Source organism: Pholis gunnellus, assembly GCF_910591455.1.
Source record: "Pholis gunnellus genome assembly, chromosome: 3".
NCBI lineage: Eukaryota > Metazoa > Chordata > Actinopteri > Perciformes > Pholidae > Pholis > Pholis gunnellus.
The window spans coordinates 4,297,469-4,322,050 of NC_136529.1; the positions used below are offsets into that span (position 1 = coordinate 4,297,469).

General features: G+C 42.4%; 1 protein-coding gene across 1 annotated transcript in view; it reads right to left on the reverse strand.

Annotated features, from left to right (window-relative positions):
• Positions 1-4,225: 4,225 nt before the first annotated feature.
• The window catches only part of fbln2 (fibulin 2), a gene marked incomplete at both ends in the record, with an annotated part of 53,844 nt that continues 33,487 nt past the window's right edge, over positions 4,226-24,582 (reverse strand). The window contains 9 exons of the mRNA XM_079186277.1: positions 4,226-4,586; positions 5,602-5,725; positions 6,524-6,652; positions 8,520-8,636; positions 9,889-10,014; positions 11,655-11,783; positions 13,865-14,008; positions 15,130-15,267; positions 17,702-17,836. Coding sequence (XP_079042403.1) covers positions 4,226-4,586; positions 5,602-5,725; positions 6,524-6,652; positions 8,520-8,636; positions 9,889-10,014; positions 11,655-11,783; positions 13,865-14,008; positions 15,130-15,267; positions 17,702-17,836 — 1,403 coding nt within the window. The remainder of the gene's footprint in view (positions 4,587-5,601; positions 5,726-6,523; positions 6,653-8,519; positions 8,637-9,888; positions 10,015-11,654; positions 11,784-13,864; positions 14,009-15,129; positions 15,268-17,701; positions 17,837-24,582) is intronic.

Sequence of the window (24,582 nt, forward strand, 5' to 3'; positions counted from 1 at the left end):
TATCAAACGTATTTATTGAAACGGTCTTTTGGTTCAGAAACACCGACATTCAATGTATCCTGTGGTTTGTAGAAACGTGTGGGGCAGCTCCCTCCAAGTCAATGAGTCAACTAATGGGCCGTTTTGGTCTTTTAGTCGATTTATGTTTTGTTTTTAATGCTGAATGAATTATTAGCAAGAAAGTTATGAGCACATCTCTGCTACACACAGATTTAAAGTGAGGCCTTTGTGTGATTCTTTGTGGAGAAACTTTTCCAGAGTTTTCAAACTTTTCCAGATCTGTCGATTAAATCAACTCATTTTGTCGAGTGTTAGTCGAGTGTTAGTCGAGTGTTAGTCGACTAAGAATGTCTTTGGTCGAGGACGGATATTATGTAGCCACACCACGCTACTCCATGCAAAAGAAAGGCTTGCTACTGAAAACACACATGCTCATATCAGACTGTTGGCTTGGAAATATAGTTAAACTGGTAGCATTGATATTCCCCATCACTGCTCCCTGCTGTGAGGATTCAATGTAAATAGAAGTGTGCAAAGAACAGCACAGTAACGCGGTGCCAGTGGAGAAAGCAGACGTCCTCCAGTGGCCCCTTTCAGCGCTTTCACAGTCTGTACTCTGATTCTCCGTAACTGCTGATCCATCACACATCAGAATTTACAGCCTGGAGTCAGAGCTTGATGTAGTGCGCCGTTAAATTAGCACAGCTCAAGCCAAAACAAGGATGTGATGGAAACCTGCTCCGATGAATCACAGGGTGGCACTAAAGACAGACCAAGGAGACATTTTAATCTCGTGTGTCCACGGCTGCCAAGTCCACTCGTGAACGAACGCTGTCTCACCAATGCCGAGCCAAGCCTGAGGTTAATAAGGCGTCTCTAGAGAACATTGATAAGACTCCTCCTGTGGGCTGAGTGGAGGGTGTGTGTGTGTGTGTGTGTGTGTGTGTGTGTGTGTGTGTGTGTGTGTGTGTGTGTGTGTGTGTGTGTGTGTGTGTGGGCCGTTTCTGTCCACTGGAGCGCAGAGCGGGGAGAAGCTGCAGAGACGGCCCCGGGAAGCACCGAGCTCATCAAAGCCATCTGACTCAAACTGAGTCATGTTCGGTCACCAGCCCGGCCTCCACGGCTGCCACAGGTTTCACAGCTAACAAGGCTTCTGTGCAGCACACACTGCACTGCAAGGACATGGATGTACAGCGCATCTCATTAGAGGAGCGCAGGCAGAGAGGAACTAAGGGAAAACCAAGTGAAAAATCCCACAGATATAAGAGTCTTATTAAAGAGGCAGTTTGTCCGCTTTTAAAAGTTCAGGATGATGCAAAACATTGGAACAAAACCTTCAATGTTGCCAACAAATATTCAAAGTCGTGCAAAAGAAAACAAGATCATAGCCACTAACCAGGGCCGAGCTGAAGTACACAGAGGCCGTCTCTGTTGTATGTACTCACTGCTTTACTGGACTTTGTACAGCTGCTCTGGTCTGGTTAACAGGTCCAACGTTTTCACTCATTACTTTGCAAGCACTGCACAGTAAACCAATGGGAAGCTGACACTGTCAGGACACTGCTCGTTGTCATGGTTATGCAGGCAGGTGGACCAACATGCAGAAACAACATGAAGCGAAGAAATATAATCATTTGTTACCAGAGTGGGGACACGAGGAGCAAAACAACAGCTGCAAAAATATACAAAACATACAATGACCACGATCTGACAAAGAACAATGACAAACACACAGGTATATATGTGTGTGTGTGTGTGTGTGTGTATATACAGTATATATATATACATACAAGGAACTGATCACAAGAAGTTTTTGAGTAGGGAGGGGCTGGCTTGAGGAGGGAAAACACCATGATTGGCTAACTGGAGACAACGAGGGTGTAGTAGGAAACCTGAGGGCAGAGCAAATGAGACTAACAACAGACATGTGTGCGGGGGGGAAATAAGGCTAAACGGGGCTACGCCAACACAAGACACTGTCTGAAATAAACAAATTAGAGAAAACAAACCACCCAAAACCGATGCTCAGCTAAATTACGTTGTGAAATAGGTGTTACGTTTCTGCAGATATTACCTGCAAAGTTACTGCAGAAGGACCTGAAACACTGATGTCAACGACCTTCACAGTCTCCAGATATCAACCCGACCGAACGCCTGTGGGGAGATTTTGAAGCAGGCACTCTCCGCCGTCATCATCAAAACTCTCAAATGTGGGAGTATCTTCTGGAAGAATGCTGATCATCCCTCCAGTAGAAGGATCTACACCTCGCCAAGGAGTGTTGAAGCTGCTCAGGAGGCTCATGGTGGTGGGAGGAGACACTTCATGTTGGTTTGTCCGTTCATTTGTCACCCAACAGCTTCAGCCCCAAAACATCTGTGATTATATTAACTTCTGAACCCTGTGTTTATTTATGACCTGTGAGAGGTTTGCCCTCCCTACTTTCCATTTGAAAGGCTATCTGTTGGGTGTTAGCACACACACACACACACACACACACACACACACACACACACACACACACACGCACACACACTTTCCGGGTGGGAATGTTGGGAGGGTGTAACACTAAATGTTCCTTGTGGAGCAGTGGAATCGGTGACAAAAGCTCTAAAGTAATGCTCTTTGAATTGCCTTGTTGTTGAGAGGCGCTGTAGACATAAAGCTGCTCCGGTCTGCTGACACGTTCACCAGTAGATGGAGATGTTGGCTCACTGTTCACAATGGAAATAATCAGCAATGATGTGGGATTAAAAAAAGAATGAAGTGACTCTGATACTCTGTAATTTGACCTGTGCTGCTGTCTGATCATCATTTATTGATTGGTTTATAGATAGAAATGTCAAGGTCAGTCTGGAGTTACACCAGCATGAATAATTCCTGCAGGCTGCACAGATAAGTGTCTAGTGTATACAGACATGCATGATTTGAACCCTGAGATCATTATAACACAGTCACGCAGAGAGATACATCCAGTAATAAATGAAAAGAATATGACACTTAACAATAAAATGATCAACAGTTACGCTACATTCATATTCTCAGTGCTGCTTTATGGTGTTTTGTAATGTGGATTGCACTTCCATCTCATCCAGATTACATCTTTAAAACAAATAATATACACCAAATGCTGATCAAACACTATTTGAAGCATGTGCTACTTTTTTATAACCACGTCAACCAATTTGGGTGCTGGCTACGGAGGCCCGAAAGTGACCAAAGTAAATCAGAAATATAACTGAATACATCAGTTAACGACATGGTTTGTTGATTCATTTACATGTTTTGGAAAAAGAAATATAAAACCAATCAGTTGGTAAAATAAATCGAAACACGCACACACACACACACACACACACACACACACACACACACACCTGCACGCACACACACGCACACACACACGATCAATCCTTGGCAAGGCCATTTCATTTCATATAAGCATGAGGAAAGAAGGACATTTTGTGAGGAAAATTAAAAAAAATGATAAATTATCAAATTTTATATCTAGTGAATTATCTAATGAAAACATTTAAAATAGGTTTTAATTCATTCTATCAACTGATTAGTGGTAAAATGATGTCACTAAAAAGCATTTTGCTTTTTCTTACCAATTGAATGAGGAGGGAAAACATCATTTATTATTTGTTTTACTCTTCATTTTTAACTTATTCAATTACTGAGTTTTGTTTTTGACTGCTCTCTAAAGGTTCTAGCTTCTAGTCAGTTTCTGGGCCTCCACAGTGGACAAGTGCCTTTAACTCCTAGTGCTGCAAAGCTTTATTACTTTCTTCAGACTTTCATGAATAACTCATGATAATTAACATTAGCATAGGGAGGTTAAAGAGCAACTCTTAAAGAGAGTAGACGGCGCACTTAACACTAACCCAGACTTGTGCAGTGACCTGTGCAGCACCTTGCCACCGTCCGTAGGAACAAACAGCTTGAGTCGACACTAACAATGGTGCTGCATTAACGCTAAATTACACCAGCAACAGTCAAACTGAAAAATACTTTGGTAAATACAAATAAAAGGATTCTCAGGGAAATATGACTGTCACAGGAAATCTGAAGAAACAATGAAGATAACCTTCTAAAGACAAGCAAACAGTACGGTCTTTGGCAACAATTGACAAGATTGAATATTCTTGATTGTCGGGAAGCAGTACAAAAAGAGTCAAAAATTAGCACCATATGAGGTTTTCCAGTCTGTCTGCGTCTCTGGCGTTACACGGCGCTAGACGTGATGAAGACGTAGATCCTGGCGAGGAACGAGGTGAATGTCCCCTGCCTCAGCAGCTTCATCTCCACATCGATCAGGAAGTCTTTGGGCTCGCGGACTTGTCTCTGCAGGTAGACGGCGCCCGTGAAGCTGTTCAGCTTTCGGGTGCTGAAGTAGCCCTCCTCGTTGCCCTTGACGACGCTGATGACGATGTGGTCGCCGGAGTAAGCGGGGGACGGTCCGATTCGGAAGATCTGGGCGGGGATGATGATGTTGGTCTGGAAGCCGAGCTGGTAGTACGTGATGCGGACGGGGGACTTCTGACAGTCTAAGGAGTTACTGGGACAGCTGGTCCTCTCGCAGCGGCTGAAGGTGAGTCGAGACAGAGAGAGAAAGGAGGAGGGTGGATAAGCATGACAGTGTTTGGGGGCCTGGTACTTTGGGTGGAACATTAAATATGTTGTGTTTTATTGGTCAAAACAAATATATTCAGTATTTTCCTCCTGTAGAGCTCGGTTGCAAATCTGGTTGCCCGACCGGCCCGACCAGCCGGACCAGCCCGACCAAACGACACCAAAAACGGTGCGACTGCCTCAGGAAGAGAGCCGGGATGAGCTAACCCAGCTAACCCAGCTTGGACCCAGGTCTGTTCCATTACCCAGCCTGCTCCTGGCTAATGTCCGGTCACAGGAAAATAAATGAAATGAATTGAGACTTCGGCGAAGCCAGCGATGGGAAATCAGAGACTGTTGTGCCCAGGGGTCTCATTTATAAAACAGTGTGTAGGAACCAAACTAAATGTTTGCGTACGTGCAGAGGAGGAAATGCACATACGGCAAAAAATATTCCGATTCATAACAAATGAATAAATGCCAAATCAACCTGTAAATGTGAGCAGCTGGTTCAGCCTCACATCCTGGCTCACATCTGCTCTGAGGAGAGCAGACAGCACTGATGGAATATGAAGCGGAATTTGATTTGAGGTTTTAGTTGGTTTATATCTTGAACAATTGAAAGGTGCTCGTAGTTACGGATCAGTAGTACACGCACTAATACCACTGCTGGTTTGACTGTTTATGATAAAGAGAATATATAAGTGCAAAGTAACGTGTGATGTAAAGTGAAAGTAAACACAGTGTTAATCTCATCCACACATCCTCCGTACTAGATCATACATTTCCTTTATTCTTGTGCAGAGTAAAAGGTCTACAACTTGCGAAACACAATAAGAAAACTTTGAAAGGTATTATATCTGAAAGGAAGAACTATATATGCCCTTGTTTACCAATAAAACAGATAATTGCAGTATTTTATTTTCTTAATACGATTGGGGGGGAAACATTTCAAGACTCCAGATGCAGAGAGAAACAACGTGACTCACGTGTCCGACACCTTCTTGTAGTTGTGAGGGCAGTCAAAGGAGAGACACCTGAAGCCTCCCTGGAGGTTATAGCAGGTCTGTCCCAATGAACAGTTGTGGGTTCCAGTTGTGCATTCGTCGACATCTGAAAAAGACAATAAATAAAAAGGGACACTGACAGTTTTGCACTTTCATTTTGAAGAGTATGCTTCTTTGGTTGAAATGTAGTCCTATCATTTTGAACGTAACGTGGCGCAGATTGACAAAGCAATCGCCAAATCAAGGTCAATCAGAGCGTTCAATTTAAGTGGCTGTATTGGCATGACTGCATACAATACAATGCCGCCAATACAAACTACACAATTATAATAATAAATAATAGTAGAAAAGGGCAGGAAACATGGCCTTCATCAGCAGATAGAGGTTCCTCTCTGGTGGCGTGTGCTCACTCTTTACTGAGTTAGAAGAGAAGATTGATTCCACTCTCAAAGAAGAATGGTATTTCTGAACTGTTCCTTTACAGCTTACACTTGTAATTGATTGTCTTAAATTCCCCCTGTGAAAACATTTGACTCTAAAATGTCATCAAAATTAAAAACAAGAATTTTGAACCTGGCTTTATCTAATGTTCACATTTCTGTTCTGGAAATGTATAAAAATGTGCACCTTTTTAATAAGACACTGCCTCATTTGCATCATCTAAATATAACATTTCTAAGAACTTGTATTACAAAAAACAATTGTCTTTATGATAGTGAACAACTGGGGAAGTTTCATGGTGATATGTATTAGTTAATATTTTTATGTTTATGTTTCTAATATTTTATTACATTTGATGAAACTAATTCAACTTCTGTTTCCTTTCTTTTAACTAACCCATCAGGCGTGCCTCCCTTGGTTGCTGTGGTCTCACAGACCAGGACACAGTTCACTGAGGCCTCACCTTTGCAGGTGCGTCCATTGGCGGACATGACGTATCCATGAGGAGGACAGGCGCACTGGTAGCTGCCCGCAACGTTAACACACTGGAAGGTACAAAGGTTCCCGATGCTCTGGGAGCACTCGTCGATGTCTGTTTGAAAAAAAAAAAAAGACACACATCTCATCAGTTGGATTAGAGCTGTGTGTTGAAAGCTGGCGGCAACCTCCAGTTCTGCAGAGGGAGGACAATGCAGAAGTGTCTTAAAACTTGCATTATCTCCACTGACCAGCAGGGGGCGAAACCTGCTGTTGCAAAAATAATTCAGGTTGTATAGAAGCCTATGAGAAAATGACTCTACTTCTCTCTTGATTTATTACCTCAGTAAACATTGTAAACATGAGTTTATGGTCTCAATCTCTAGTTTCAAGTCTTCTTCAATACAGCATGATGTTCATTTAGTAAATGATGGTCCATTTAGAGTCAAACAGACCATAAAGCAGGGGATGCTTTAGGGCGGGGCTACTGTGATTGACAGGTCTCTGCCCCTACCAGAGCTGTATACGACGTCTTTAAGTCACTCCTCTGCATTCCAAATATGGTAACTTCCGTTTTTTGGTTGCAAAAGAAACCAACATGCTGATGGCCGTAATCCAAGATGGCGAACAAAACAACAGTCCACAAACCAATGGGTGATGTCACAATAACTACGTCCACTTCTTACATACAGTCTATGGTAAAAACTAAAGGCAGGTTCATGTCTGTGTTATGAATATATACTCTCACTTGAAACTATTTGCAGTTCTGTCTCAAGATCTGACGTGCAGACAGCCACAGGTTTCATCCACCACTAATCTTTTTTATCTACGGTCTCAAAAAACAACAACAACAGAGATACAGAGAAAATGCTACATTTTTAACTAACACATGTAAAGCCCCTATATGTAGATAAGGGAGGACCAAAGTTTAAAACTGCCCTTTTTGTGTTTTGGACACTTGGCTGCAGAACAACTTCCCAGCAAGTAAAGAACAAGTACACTGCCTAGACATTATTTAAGATACACCTATACAATCTAATGAAATCTAGTACAACAGCTCTGTCACATTATCTAACTTTACAAAGCATATAATAGCCAGCTAATTCAACTATATGTTTATCCTTGAGATCGTAGTTAGTGGTGGTGCAGTATTGGTTTCTAATAATGTTTGTAAATGGAGTGGGCAACACATTAGAAACGCATCTCAATATAATGTAGTCCAGTTCAACAGCAATGCGAGCAACAACCTTAAAAATAAACATACAAGTTAATTACAAGCAACGACCTCTGGGTCTGAAAAATGAAGCCAACAGAGAAGTGCCAAAACCTGCAGTTCCTCAAATGTCCACTTGAGGCTGACTATAAATGCGTGTCAAGCTCTATAGACCCCCAATGTTGAAATGGCTAACTGTGCAGCAGATATAAACATGTTTACAGCCTACTACAAAAAAACGCTTTTTTTGTCACTGTATATTTATCCGTTCAGTAAAACTGTACTGGGTGATTTTTTTATATAGCTCACCCGTTGAAATTACATTAATGCTAAAAGTTAGGCATAATTAAGGGCGTGGCTGTTTCGAGTTTCTACCACGACATTTTGTTTTAAGCCTGTTTTTTGCCAGCCGAAAGTAGCATCCCAATTAATATCACAGTTAAGGTGAATTACGGCTGCACCTTGCTAGTGAAGCTAACGCTAGCATTAGCGGCTAATGGTACCTGGCACTTATGGTTCCAAAAAACAAAGACGGCAATGACCAAAATACCACACTGCTATAAAACCGTAGTCCACCAACAATGGTTGACGTCATGGTGACTACTTCTTTAGACAGGCTTTGGTAAATGAATACCTCCTTGACAATGTCAATCATAACCGAACATTATTATCTTTGCAGAAAGGTAGAATTGATGGCTGAGTTGTTGTATGCATATGGTTTTTCCACCACCTCTACCATTCTCTACCGAGTAACTTTGTTCTGCAATACCTTCACAGGCGTGTCCGTCCTCTTTCAGGTAGTAGCCTTGGCGACAGTAGCATTGGTATGAGCTGTAGATGTTGGCACACTCCTGGCTACAGGGGTTTTTGTCACACTCGTTTACATCTAAGCACAGAGAAGAAAGAAGAAGATTAGAATTCTTCCTGTTTTTCATATTCTTAAAGGATATGGCTGACCTCGTTCTGCATTTTTTATTGTCAACGAATCCTATGAAAATTGACATTTGACAACGATTTATCTGATACGAAAAAGCTCTCTAAATACTCTGATTGCTCCGAGCCCATTGATTACAGAAGACGTATGTCTGTAAATGAGACACAAATGTTAAGTTGAATTTGTTTTAAAGTCCCAGTCATTTTCTAAAACTGCAGATCACTGTAGTTTTTAGCAATCGTTACTCAAACAGTAGGGAATTGTGCATTTGTTAGCATCTATTTTCACAACATTTACACATTTAGTGCTCTAATGAGTATTTCAGGTAGCATAGGGAAAGTAAAAGACAGTAGTAATGAAAACAGTGTCGCTCATTGATGTGTTTTTAACAGCTTTTGGATAACAAAGCCACTCTATGGCACAAAGAAAGAAGATATACACACAATACTTAGGTCTACAGCAATACAAAGGTCTTCATGGGATTTGTTGACAACAATGATTATATAAAATACTGCCATCAATCAACCTTTGATGGAATACATAAATAACATTTCAACAGGCAAAGAGATGAGCACCACCTACAGAAGCAGCATCAGAAGAAAAGAGTTAAAGAAAAAGAAGTTCCTATGGTGATTCCTGGGGAGGTGCATTGTGGAATCACCACTTCAGCATATTTAGAAGGTTTCCAAATGTTGTTATTTAACTGCTTACCAAAGAAAGACGAGCTTCAACTTTCTGGAACGAATTAGTCTGAAAAGCACTAATCAAAATCGAATCGTGTCATAATTTAAAGAAAAGAAAAGAAAAACCCTGAGGAAATGGAAAGCTTCAGCTTTAAGCCGTGAACGGAAACCACCACAACTTGATTAAGATCCCTGAATAATGGCTGCGACAAGCTCAACGTAATGTGAATTGCGCTCCCGGTCACCTTCTTTGAAGCACAACCTAGTCTTCATCTGACTGACAGTCCCTGAACCTGGAAACCATTATGTCAGACACCTCTGCATCCCGGAGATGGACACTAAATTGAATCCCAACAGAAAACGATTTTTAACGATAACGAAGACTTACAAAGGCTGCATTCAGCTTTCTCCCCAGAGGCTTATACCTCGCCCAAAGTTCTTCAAGGGAAATAAGGCTGTCCATGTAAACAAGGTGGCTTTTAAATTCTTCATATGTTAGAGTCTACAACAGTCTAGCTTACCTTCACAGTTCTTGCCATCAAATGCCAGGGAGAAGCCGGCTGTGCATGAGCAGTGGTAGGAGCCCGGGGTGTTTTCACAGGTCTGGCCGCACAGCCTGCCGGGGTAGCGCCAGCACTCATTTACATCTGTCAGTGCAGGAGTACAGCAGCTATTAGGCAGCAAACGGATACCTCCGGGCCACTGAGTACTCAATGCCGGGCCTCATTCAGAGACACTATTACAGAAGCCCAATGTATTCCCTTGAGGAAAAAAATAAATTAAAATCCACAAGCTGCTAGCTTGGCAGCTGTGAGTGCCAACAGTAGACATGTTGGTTGTTTACCTGAATTCTGATCATTTGTAGGGGAGTGGTTTGGAAGGAGGCCCGAAGGGACGGGCTGTCAATGTTGCAGACTTGGCGACTTTCTCGCTAAATTAAGCAACTTTTGGAATAACTAATCACTTTGGAAAAGAGTTTTTCGGTTGGTTTAAAATCTAGCGTTCCCTTGCTGGTGAAAAGAAAAAATCCTCTTCCCCAGTCTAGTGATATGTCAATGTTCATCCTCTTCAACATATGCTGGCCGTTTGTTTTAAAGCTGCTCAAGCTGCTGTTAAAACTCCACTTGAATATGCACATTTAAAAGGAATCTGATGGCATTATATCTTGTTGTCGAAGAATGAATGAATTGTGAGCAAAATTGTTATAGTCTTTTTGTTGCTTTCAGCCTATTTATTGTATCCTGGGTGGGTCACTGGGGAGGAGGGATCTAAGTCAAACGGAAACAATCTCAAAAATTCTAATTCAACACGTTTTTTAATTCAGTCAGGAACACTCTCGTTATAGATTTTAACCATTTATTGCAACAAATGGAATACAGTTAAACTTGGCGATAATGGCTCCGCTCTTTGAATGCTCCCCGGATTAGCCAGCAGCTACTGAGCTAAGACCGGGAGCACGAGCAATAACCCCCCTGGGTTTACAGGACAGGGGTACATTTTTTTTAAATACATTTCAAACATTTGCCAGAAGATGAACTAACAAAGAGGTGGAGGCTGGGGTGGAGGAGGCGAAGCTTCGCCAGCAGTGAGGTCTGTAGCAGCGTAGATGTAGAATGAATCAGTGAGAAGGAAGCCATATTTAAATAAACCTCCGTGAAGTGAGAGTGGGCTGTGATTGGTGCGTGGCTGATTGGAAGCTATGATTCAATCGGCTGGCTGTCAGCTGGTTACAGCTGGGGCGTATAACTTCCGTGTCCTGCATGAATTTACGCTAGCTTCATTTCATTTAAAGAGCTAGATATTTGGCTAAAAACTGCAGGAAAACTGAATTAAAATAATAATAGACAAAAAAGAAAATGAAATCTGCTCCAAATGTAAACATCAAATCCATTGACTATGACTTTGGTCTTGAAATGTCATCAGGTTATTTAAATATACGACACTCACCCCCCGGTTCCCCCTCAGGTTAACACTGTTAGCTCTATCAGCACATCTTACTGTAGTTTGTGCTGTTAGTATTGTCAGGCGATGCCATGTTGAGAGCCGTTGAGAGGCAATCGAAATGCTCCCAATTTCATATAATACACATTAAAGTAGCTCACCTAAAAAGCAATAAGTGAGGATTTTCCCAGATTTTTCCAAACCCTGTCAGTCCCCATCTCTCCATCGCTCTGTACAATGAGGTCTAAATAATATAGTGACATTTTTTGGTTTCAAATACAGTTTGGACGACTAAAACTCCAATCTGCTTGTCATCATCTCACAGACTTGACACAGCGAAACCTACCTGTGCAGACTTTGTGGAGGGCGTCATACTGGTAGCCCGTCTGACAGTCACAGCGGTAGCTGGCAGGGAGGTTGTGACAGATTTGGCCCACTCCGCAGCGGTGTGTCCCCATCTGACACTCATCAATGTCTAAACAGGCAGAGAGAAAGATAAAGTGCGTCAGCAATGACCCCTTCTGCACCTGACTGGGGTCCAACTTAAACACAGCCAAACAGTTTTGAGCCTGGATGTATTATTGGTGTCATTTCTTGAGCCTAATAGTTATCAGAATTAGTAAAATATTTGGGTTTAGAGCTGTTGGTTGGGCAAAACAAGCAATTCCAGTATTTCACCTTGGGCTCTGGGGAAATTGTGATATATATTTTTAACATTGTATCGACTGAACAATTGGTTGATCAATTTAAGAGTCTACAGCCATGCGGCTCAGTAAAGCTGCACATCTGCGCTTTGAGCTAAACGCTAATGTTAATATGCAAACCTACAGTGACAATGCTAACAGGCTTGAGGTATAACTTGTACCTTATTGACCATCTTAGTTTAGCATGTTAGCATGCTATAAGGCACTAAGCACAAAGTACAGCTGAGGATGATGGGAATGTCATTAATGAAAGTGGGGATTGATTTGTCACCCAAGTAATTAGGATTAATTTAAAGGGGAATATGAATGTTGGACAAAACCACAAATATCAACCTTGTGTTGGCATTAGAGGATTCATTAGTAGGATTCATCCTTTGGGAACCAAACTTTCATGAGTTGTTGAGATATTTCGGTCTGGACCAAAGTTAGCTAAAGTCATGCTGCTAGCACAGATTGAGAAAGCAATCTCACAACAAGGACTATTTAGTAGCTAATGTGAAGCTTTTGATCATAACGCATGATGCTGAACGCATCTGCTGGTGAAGATCATGTGTTACCACCAAAAGCTCTAGCTTAGCAGTGTTACTAACAGACCTTGTGGTAAGACTATTCCTCAGACAATCACAGGCTGCAAAAGCAAACTGTGTTGTGAAGTTTGCAGATGACACTACCGTCATCTCCTGGATTAAAACCAAAGAGGAGACTTCATGTGGAGAGGGAAACAACAATCTTGCAGAGTGGTGCTCAGAGAACAATGTACTGCTCAACGTCAGACAAACCAAAGAATGTGCACGGCCCAGGACAGCAGGGCTTTGCAGTAGGTGATTAAACCGGCCAAAACCTCAATGGTACCCGTCCACCGAGCATCAGTGATATCGGTGAGGTGAGGTGCCTGTGCAGATTATTAATGAATTGCTTTTATGGGAATGCTGCTATATCAGCATTCATACGAATTCAGAACTAGAACAACTAATTATTATGTTTTCCGTTGTTGTCTGTTAACAGCCATGTCAGTCCAAAAAATTCATCACACCATCATTTCATCCTATCAAACATTTGTGTGGAATTGTCATCTCATTCTTGAGTCATGGCTAAGAAAGGGATCTGTGAGGTCAAGGTGACCTTTGCCCACCAAATTCTGATCAGTTCAGCCTAGAAAGCAAGCGACCGTATTGCAAATATGAAGGAAATCACTCAAGGTGTACAGAGATATTGCGTTCTCAAGAATGAGTCGGACATGAGGTCACAGTGAACTTGACTTTTGACCTTTGACTACCAAAATCAAATCAGTCCAGCCGTGGGTCTAATTGGACGATACTGTGTCAAATATGAAGAATTTCTCTTGAAGGTATTCCTGAGATATCGTGTCCATGAGACAGACGTACATACAGATGTACGCTAACGGCAACAATATACTGTAAGTGTTGGCCTTTGTACAGCACTTTGCATTTTGCCCCTTCACTGGACATGGACAAATAAAAAAAAGCCTGCAATAAACTGTTGTTGTGAAGAAACCATAATAATGAGGGGAGTTGTATTCCATTATTTTGTGGTTATTTCACGGTTTCATGAATAAACATATATATTTTGTCCGTATTTATTCATATCACCAATTATTTTATGTTGTCTTTACAATGTATAGTGTGTTTAATTTCGTACCATTTTGCCCTCAATATAACTGACCTTAACGAGATGATATTCAGGCTCATTCTACCCTATTATGGCATTCTGACAACGACGCACTTGAGCGCTTGTGTGTGAACCAAATACAACATCAATGCTTTCATTCACATGTTTCCACAGTGGCCAGCCTCCTCATTCCACGCTGTTGTGTGTAAGAAGTAAATCTCACCGACACACTTCGCTCCATCGGAGCTGACGTGGTAGCCGTGGCTGCACATTATGATCTTCTGCTGGCAGGTGTAGGAGCCCACTGTGTTGATACAGTTAAAGCCTGAGCTGCACGGCTCACTCAGGCTGCTGCACTCATTTATGTCTGAAAAAAAAAAAATGACACAGGAGAGTGATTGCTTGGAGGTTTAATCCTGATTGACAGGTCTAGTGATGTCTACTTCCTCCCAGTGATTTTAACAGAACAATTATGTAGCAGTGTGTTTACTTGTTGATGTTAATCGTGTCTTCTTAATATAGAGTAGTCCAATACTGGGGGAGCAGTGTTGACGGAGCAGATTATGGATTGCAGATTTAATGCATGTAGTCAGGTGGAAGTGGGGAGGGGTGGACAAAATAATAGACATGGGATAGTATTTTGGGTCTGAACATTTTAGTTTAAACTTTTTTGAATAAAATGACATGAAATGACAATGGTAAAGGGCTTCCTCGTGGTGATGCCGCAGCAGGCGGCAGTTTTCAGAGCAAAAGCTCCTAAAATGTGGAGCGCTTAACAGCTGAAGAGACAGATATGTCCCTCAGGAGCATTGTTCATTTAGGCAGTTATTGTAGAATTAGAGTCTTAGATACCTTGGTCTGGTATGCATAGGCAGGAGGCCACTTGACTCCGCTCATTGACTAGAAATGTACACAAAAGTGAACCAACAATGTAGTTCCTTTAGTTAAAACTATGTTTTTTTAGAAGTGTTATTTTTATTCCAGATCATACATTACAGTTACAAAATGTCTGAAATGACGATCAACAGTAGCCTAGTCCTATGTAAGTCTACTACATTATATGCGATTGTCATAATCGCATATAGTTGCCATATGGCAACAAATTCATTTCAACATTCAAAAAAAGCATCACATCTAAACTGGTTTTAATGATGCCAGTCAACTTTGTTCAATATTTGAATTTTGTTCAATATTTTGATTAATATTTAGCCTAAATATTGAACAATGAGTCAACTCTGGGAGCCCTCAGATCAGGACCTTCTCAGTGTCACATGTCCGTGGGGAAAAAGGAAGTGCAAACAGCTTTCCTGATAATGGGATGTGATCAATTAGTTGTCTAAGTAGAAGACCTTCCCTTTCACAACTAAACTGTAAAACATGGATTTCATATTACCGCCTTTTAGTAATATTAGACATAATTGCGGCCATATGGCAACACCGCGCAGTAGAGGGTTGGCCAGCAGAGAGCCGCACTGACGTGTCTCTTACCGACACAGTTGCCATGGGAGTCCTGTGTGAAGCCGCTGATGCACTTGTGTTTGGGTTTACAGAGGAAAGAGCCCGCGGTGTTCTCACACGCAAAGCCCGCAACGCAGTTATGGGTCTGCAGAGCACATTCATCAGCGTCTGGAAGAAAGAGCAGACGAGATCAATCCATCAGACCACACTTTATTTAAATGTTAAGAGCTTAAATGTGCTTTCAGCTTGTCAAAAGTACAGCAGGTGGCACTGTGGCTCAAGCACAGAACAAACATGTGCAGAGTCCCAGAATCTTTCACTCAGTCAATGTGAAGGAAAAAATCCCCCTCCTATAAAAAATTGAGCAAAACTTCTTAAATGACAGTTATTGAATCTCATGAGCGATGGAAAAGTTTCTCAGGAGTTCCCGTCACGTCGGGTCCTCGTCTTCCCCCACCAGTCATCGCCAACGTCGTTGCTTTCATGCAGCTAATTAGTTGCCCCCCCCGGCCCCGTTGGATGGCCGACTAAATATTACTTTCATTATCTAGCGACATTGATTAGTCCTCCCTGGTGCCTAGAAGTGATGACACAGAGTCACGGAGCTTCAAAGCGCTTCCTCTCTGGGTGATTATCTTGTCACATACCGAACGGCAGCACAAACATCACCACTGGGGCCAACAACTGTTGCATAAATCTCAATGAAGCCCTGCTGACTCATGACCACGGACATGCAATTGTCACAGTATGGTAGGAATGAATATGATTCTAAATAATCCACATAACTCTGTTTCTACACACCACTCTGAGGATGTGTGTGGATTTCTCTGTCACTGATGTTGATTGTATTCCTCTAAACAGGGATGGGGGGTCAAAATGAGGCGTCTAATTATATCCTGGTCCCGTGAAAGAGCCTCTTTGAACTGTCTCCCATGAATAAACCCAGGGCACTCCAATTGCACCTATTCATGTTGTAGTAGTCTATTCAGGGATGTGTGCACGCTCAAAGGGCTCTTTAAGGACAAATTATCATTGGGTTTTCAGACATACAATTAGAAAGAGCAATAGAATCCGGCAGTGCCTCGGTATGAGTCAGGAGTGTTGGACCTGTGCGCCACTGGTTGCTTAAATTGCTGAGGCAACACAGGGTAACACACTCCAACACAAACACGAGCACTCGGCCAAACTAAGTGCCAAGTTATTAAGTGAAGGTAATGTTCAGAACCTCCCAACGCGAGGCCCGTCACTACATATGAATGAGTATTATGGGTTCCAGCCAGATGTAACGCAACCCAGTATCGCTAGGTATCATTTCCGGGTTTATAACCACGGTTATATGGTGGTCAGTCTTTTCCTAACGTCAGAGAGAGCTGGAGAGACAAAACACTTTTTACATCATTCATCATCATTTCATTCAGTCACGTGAGGCTGATCATCCCTGAGTGTCGGGTTTGATGAGTTTTATAATTAGAGTTTAACCTGAAACATGGAGCCTAATACATTTATTCCAGTATTCAAGAGAAAGCATCATCATATTTTGGGTTAATTAATACTGACGTCACAATCTGAATTTCAAAACGTACAGACGCAAATCATTCATAAATAAGACGAACGCATTACGTCGGTAGAAATCGATCCTGAGCTTATAAACAGAACAGTTTGTTAAAGAGGTAACAGGCTACAGAGAGACAACACCTCTACAGTGATGATTACTGTGTCTTTATGAGTTATCAGTATTATTAGTTATTATTATTAAGTACAGTGATGATGTGAACAGACACAAACTTATCACAAGTCTCTGACTGACAGCTGATCCAGCTGTGATCAGCTGTTATCAGCTGATCCGCTATCATCAGAAACAGACATCGCTTCACGTGACGCTTCAGAGGAAAGGACGTCTCATGTCTCTTAAAACGTATTTCCTCGTTTCCTCTCTCCTCGCATGGTTTCCTCCATGCATCCCTGGTGGGAGGGACTAAGATGCAAGGAAAGGACCCAAGTGAGGGAAACGGGGATACAATTAAGAGACTTGGGATGAACCCATGGTATCATCCCTTTGATGGCTGCCAGGCAACCGGCAGAGACTCCAGCAAGTAAATGTGCCCAGCTAGGACATAGTCCAGCTCATAAAACCACATCTTAACTCTTGTTTTTTTGGATGGATTGAACCAATGAGATATAACTTTTAAAATAGTAAGCTTTAGATGTTCTTGCATAGCTAGCTGCTGGTTCCAACTTCATATGTACAAAACAGATATGGGAGTGGTATCAATCTTATATAGCTGTGCATTCCACAATATGTTGAACTATTCCTTAAAAAAAACATTGGAAGGGGATTGAAAACACACTGTTGACACAAACAGTAACCCTGGCTTTTGCAGAATTGTCCCAAATTGACATTATTGCCTGGTGATAGGGTTGTGGTTCTGCTTTACTGTCCTTTCTGTCTTATTTCTGCTCTCTATTAAAATAGAAGGTAAACAACCCTGTGCTGCATGTTGAACAAGACATCATCAGCGTTTTCTCCGACCACTTTAGTGCCTCTGAAAGTGACTGCTGGGTAAATTGGCTTAACGAAATGCATCAAGAACAATGAACTCACCCTCACAAGCGCCGTTCCTCAGGTGGTAGCCGGTAGGACAGGCGACCCGCGGCTCGCATACAAATGAGCCCACCGTGTTCACGCAGCGCTCGCCGGGCCGGCAACCGTGGGTGCTGGTCACACACTCGTCCACGTCTGCAGAAGAACAACAACAACGGTGACTGTGTGTGAAATGACGAGGGGGGAGAAGATGGATGAATGTGAGGTGGAGGTGAGGCAGACTCTCAAGAGGTCCGTGATGGACAGGGCCGGTCCATAACCCCCCCCCCCCCCCCCCCGCACCAGCTGGCTCTGACTGTAAACATGACGGGGCTCAATGAGTCAGTAGCAGACAGACGTCTGCACTAAACACTAACAAAGGAAGTCATTCTTAAATCCAGGAGTATGAGGCATACCAGGAAATGACATGTTCGCCTGCATGGAAATCACTCGCTGGGAAGTCTCAGACTGAATCACTGGCTTTAACACTCAACTGAAAACACAAAAATGATATTAGGGAATCTCTATGCAGCGTTATCTCTTCTTTCAGCTCATTTGTTATTTTTTATTTACACAACTGGAATATTTCAGCGCTCTCTCATCAATCTCTGATCCAGATGGAACAGGCAGCTGTTTTCAGTACTAATAAACCCACAGTAGCAACTGCTACCTGCCCAAACAGCAGACAGATAAAGTTAGCAACTAGCTGATGAACTGAGCGTAGCATTTAGCAGCTAAAGAGCTCAATATTTGGAGACCAAAACAGCGCTCAAAGGAGGGTGAATGTACATCTAAACTGACTGATGTTGACATTTTTGATACATTTATGTTTTTAAGCTGTACAAATTGTTACAGCCGACTTGCTAATTAGCAGCTTATTTGTCCTGCAAACTGTCATTAGCAATGAATTGTTTGGTAGCTCATTTAGCAAGCTATGAGCTACAAAGCTAATATGAGGTTTAGGTGCAACGTTTTTTGTGGGTTGTATTCAGGGCCTGACATTAACATTTTGCTCACCAGGCACTGTGGCTAGTGGTTTTTCAAAGTTACTAGCCACTGAACATTGTCACCAGTGTGTTGTTGGTAACCTATTAAGTAAGTAAGTAAGTAAGTCATTTTCACCAGGTTGTGTCTTCTCTGTTTACCTTACCTATTAAATATCGCCACATTGAAACTCCTGTAACTTTTTGTTCGAAATTGTCTCATAATGGCACGAAAGACAAGAGATGGAAGAATGCACCAATATACTGAATAAACGGTGTGTTCAGGTGCTCATGGGAGAGGTAGGATCTCAATGTCACATTTTAATGGATGAATTATTTCATATATATATATATATATAAAATGCAGAATGTTTCACCCACCAAAGTGACTACTAAGTGTCACTGCGTTACCGGGCACTGCCTAATTCCCCCTGCATTTGGCAGATGGACGGGTGCCAATGCTAAGCCCTGGTTGTATAGTATGACTAATGTAGTAACAGTGATGATTACCACATTGTGATGTGTTTAAAATAAAATGATCTGACTTGCACATGGGCAAAGAAACAAGGGCCTTCTTGCTGGTGTATTCACAGGCAGGAGTTAAAAAAATGTAAATATACATAGAGCACAGGACAAGCTGACGTGTATGCGTTGGCAAAAAAACAACAACGAATTTACATTTTAGCTGGACTAAGTGAATATTTGTTCTCAGTCCGACTGATACACATAACGCTCATAGAATCGGTGCTGGAGTGCTGTTTGGCGGGCAGTCGTATCAACTTTGGACAGTGACTGCTTTGTAAATCCCAAGTCATCAAGTGCCATGCTGCTTGTTATGCTTGCTCGTGAGAAATAAAACACACAGTCGCGAAAGTTTTTGGATCTTTATGAGTCAAACAGCACCACAGCCAGCAAACAGGCGCTGTTGATTTATGACAATGGCGTGCTCGCGCCGAGACGGTGGCCCGTAGCTCCGCCACGGCCTTCCCTTATCGCGCATCGCAGTGCACGGTCGATTAGCTGGGTGCACTGATAGCATTGGGCTGGGATTTACTGTGTGTGGGTGTGTGTGTATGCTTGTTTGCGGGGTAGGGTGGCAGTCATCCAGATTTGAAAATCAAACCCCCGAAATATGTCGCATTCCGCTGGGAAACTGGTGAAAATCTGTACAAATCTGCATGACGGAAGCCGGGGCTCCAACACAAAAGGCGAGAACAAAAGGGGGAGCGAATTCTCCCATGTCGCCTGTGATCTGTTGGCAGCCCCTCGCTGAAACGCCTTTGTCGACTTTCAAAGCTTTTGCCACAGGGGGATGCAAATGAAACCGTGCGCCTTGCGACACCTTTCCCACGGGGAAGCAGGAGGAGGAAAAACACTGATCTGAGGTCTCTAGCAGCAGCTCTTTTCCCTTTCAGGTTATTCATCCTTAGAAAAACTACACAAGCGTCACCTCTCACACCACAGAACATGGTTTACTGGATTACATGAAGCCTCTGTGGAGCTGCAGCAACGACATTCATCTTCACCCACTGAAATGAACAATCTCCTCTTTTAACATTGTGTAGCTCTCTGTGGAGTCTACAGGACTCGTGCTATCCAGGCAGCGGCGTGGCAACACGCTCTTATTTCGGGGCCTGCTTTCACAAATGTTCCCAGTTGACGGGAGGGTATTTCGGGGCGAATCACAATGAGCGCCTACTCCTCCGGGCCTCGCTCTCCTCAGGGTTGGACAAGACCGTTTCCAATGTTTGCGTATTGCCAGTGGTGCAGAAAGTCGCCGTCTCCTTCCACTCTGGTGGCCAGCTTTATTTCCAGTGCGTCATTCGAAGAGGGGGGAAAATGAAAGGAAAAAAACGCCTATTGCCTCAAGGTCCCTACCTCCACCAACGGGTCCCTCAGGACAGCCCCGTTACACAGTTGCAAGGAGTGAAGTGATCGAATACAATGTGGAAAGAAAGAGAAACGCAAATGCTAAGTTGAACGGCGCGTGGGGATGGCAGTTTTAGAAAGATTCCATCAAGGGCGAGACCACGGAGGCTGTGCAGAGGAAGATGTCAGAGAGGCAGGACCATTAAGAGGCACAGAGGCAAACACACACCCTGTTGTTCTTGCATACTGGACCCAGCGGACGAGATTTTTTTTAGAGTTCAAGCTGAGGGGGATGAAGTCAGCCTTGGCTTGTTTGCAGATTTGGTTCGAGACAGGAGGGTTGGGGTTACACAGATGCAGACTGGTGGGACTGTGAGGAGCACGAGCTGTGAGCATGGTTTTATCCCAATCATCACACAAAGAGCGAAGATAAGCACAGACCTATTTGTGAGTAGGGCTGGGTGTCGGTACTCTATACCTTTACGGTATTGACCGAAATAACCCAGTGCCATGTAGGGTCGAAACTTCTCCAGTCAAAACATACCTGCGATTCTTTTTGTACCCAGACCTAGAAAAAATATATATTTGTATGGTTTTGCTCGCAGCCAATCAACACAAGCATTGTTTGATTAAATTAGAGATGCATCGATACTGATATTGGTCCAATACTGACTCAAATAGCTGGATCAATTATCTGTGATAATAAGCAAGTCAGGTATTGCATACACAAAAACAATTGTGTACATTTATATATTTATTTGTTAATTTTTTTAACAAAGTTAGGCAATATTAAAGTCCAGCCTCATATTTCCCAATACTAAAGAATGATCCCATTGTCTTCCACACATTGTTATCAGATAGGTACTAGGTACCAAAGCCCAAGCATCTCTAACGGTATTTGGACTGGAAAAGTCAGATCGATTCATCCCTATAATTAATGCGGCATATGATTGGCCTGCTACCGCAGTAGCTATAACCCATACAGTCTGTGGTGCGGTGAAGTCGATCGCTGTGTATTTAACGGAGCTGGCAGTTCAGCGCGCCATGATGCCACCAAAACGTTGGAAAGTATGGCTTTACAAAAGTGCCTTTGGCGTCCGATAAACATAAATACAGCAGTGGTGGCATTCACATGATGAGCATCGAATGAAGTAGGAAAATAAGGTATCAAGTGAAGTACTCTATCGGTATCTGTATCACTTTAAGGGTGCTAGTATGGTCGTTTTTTAAATGATACCCAGCCCTACATGTGAGCAATATTTTTTCAGGCTTTTTCAACAACTGAGCAACTCTGCTGAGAAAGGCCTCGAGGTATTTCGGAATGCAATACAAAAACCTTGGGATGAGAATTTGTTGTCAACATAATCAACTAAGTGACATTCTGCTGAAAAATGTACCTGTTCTCATGTGTGTTTCACAGAGCCACCAAACTACTGAAACGCCTTTCAAGGTTATGAAAACACAATTATGCAGTAGGGTTGCTTGCAATAGTCTTTGTGCTTCCATGAATATAGAGCACTTAGCTTGATACTATCACAACTTTTAAAGGGACACATTATTGAAACCTCTCCACAGCAATAAGGGGGATGATATCAATTTGAATGATTTTTCAGTTCGGTTAAAGAGAAGACGATCACCCTGGATCAGACCACAGGGCTTCTCTTTGTTTGGGTTTGGCGGGTCTGAAAGCTATGTAGTGGATTCGTGTTGATATCCTTCACAAGGTTTGGTGGTTCGGAGTGATACCACCCTCCAGCAATCCCAGCCGTGTAAATCTAAAGAGGATGTTTGCAATGTGACCAAGGTGAGGATAGCACATGCAGACCTTGATGAAGATTGCAGGGTCTTATCCATAGACTGTGGACGTAGTCATTGTGATGCCACCCATTGGTGGGTGGACTATGGTTATGAAGCCTCGAAGCCTATGAGTTCGGTATATTGGCCATTTCCATCTTGGATTTTGGCCGTCCATAGTTGAACTGTGGAAGTGACGCCGTGGTAGAAACGCCATATGCGGCTCTGGCAGCGAACTGTCAATCACAAGGTAGCCCCGCCCTAAAGCATCCCCTGCTTTATGGTCTGTTTGACTCTAAATGGACCATAATTTACTAAATGAACATCATGCTGTATTGAAGAAGACTTGAAACTAGAGATTGAGACCATAAACTCATGTTTACAATGTTTACTGAGGTAATAAATCAAGAGAGAAGTAGAGTCATTTTCTCATAGACTTCTATACAACCAGAGGAGTCGCCCCCTGGTGGCCAGTAGAGAGAATGCAGGTTTCAGGCACTTTCACATTGGCTTCACTCTTCAGAACCAGAGGTTGCCGCATGGGCTCATCCATAGTTAACATAAATATATATTAACTGCTGCAACCGTTTGTAGAAGTGAATTTGATGGAAGGGCGAAGGTTGCAACCACATGTATTGAAACTAGAAACCATTATGATGTCTGAATTTGGTTTGTCTGTGTTTGCCAGGGAACTTTAAGAACATCCCTTTGCAGCGTGGTGACGAGCAGAACTAACGTCAGAGCACTGATTATCTCTTCGGCCCACACATTTAATATTCAGATTGTGTATAAAGCTCTCCTCACACATCCCATCCTGGTTTATACACAGCAAGGATATCTATGGGAACAACTGCATCTGCAGCTGAACACACTGTTGAGAGAGAAAATAGGGCTTTACTTGCTCTGTAACTGTGAAATAAAATATCACGCAGGCTTGATATTGGATTGATCTCATCACCATTTATGATAGAAGTGCTTGCATTTGCTAAACATATGTTAGATTACTTTACTGCAAACATCCTAAGTAGGTGGTAATGCCTCGCAGTGTTTCTACACTCAAACAAGTACCACATTGTCTACTTCACAGTACTTACATCTCTGTTAAATCCTCAAAAACAGTCTCACACTTTGCAGTACTATTTGCTTTGTTCCATTCCAGCCTAAACCAAAAAGTTGCCCACCCACATCTACCATGTGGGACCACTTTCGGCCCTCACTACGATCACTGAATGGAGTGAAATCGGAGGGGGAAGCTCTAACTCTCATGTGGTGCTTCAGGTACGAACCCGTCTGCTGACTGACAGACAGATTAAATAAACTCAGCCAGGGCTGCACTTCCACTGTATACATTTACTGTCACAAGTGCCGGGAAATCCAAGTTTCTATAGCAGGCCTTCAGTATTGAAGCAGCACACGATTTGAGGAAAAAAGTATTCATGCAAATGTTTTTTCATGAATTTCTACTTTCATGTTCATGTCATTCACCTCCTACCCGTCCATTTCTGGGGTAAGATTTGCACAAGCAACTTATCTTGGCTGGTGTGTATAGAGATCCAGAGGTACATCATATATCATTTATTTTTATCACAAAGGGAAATTGCTCTCAAGTTTTCGCCCTGTTTCAAATTCATGGATCAATTCACTAACTACTGCAGTGCATGTATTAAAGTAAGGTACGTAAATAAATATTTCCGTACTCTTCTGGAGGGAGGTTTAATGTCCGTGACAGGCGCCAAACTCCGGTTCTGCCGAGTGAAGCCAATGTGGCTTAAAACTTGCATTCTCTCTACTGACCAGCAGGGGGCGACTTCTCTTGTTGCAAAAATAAGTCAGATTGTATAAAAGTCTATGAGAAAATGACTCTACTTCTCTCTTGATTTATTACCTCAGTAAACATTGTAAACATGAGTTTATGGTCTCAATCTCTAGTTTCAAGTCTTCTTCAATACAGCATGATGTTCATTTAGCTCTGCTAAGATGTCTTTCAAGCTAGCTTTTAAGATTAGTAATGCTGTTTGGGCTAATCCCAACCCTACCGTTGTATATTATGGTCTCAGAATGATGAAGACAGTTGGAGAACGATTAGATACAAAATAGAATGTAAATTATTTCGGATAATTATTTTCTTTGCAACTTTCATGTGTTTTCCCAAATGATGTCCACATCCTAGGCATTCTATTACAGTGGTGAGCAAGTTACTTTCAAAATGTAAATGTAATATATTACATATTACTAGTTAGTTTCACTGTAAAGTTC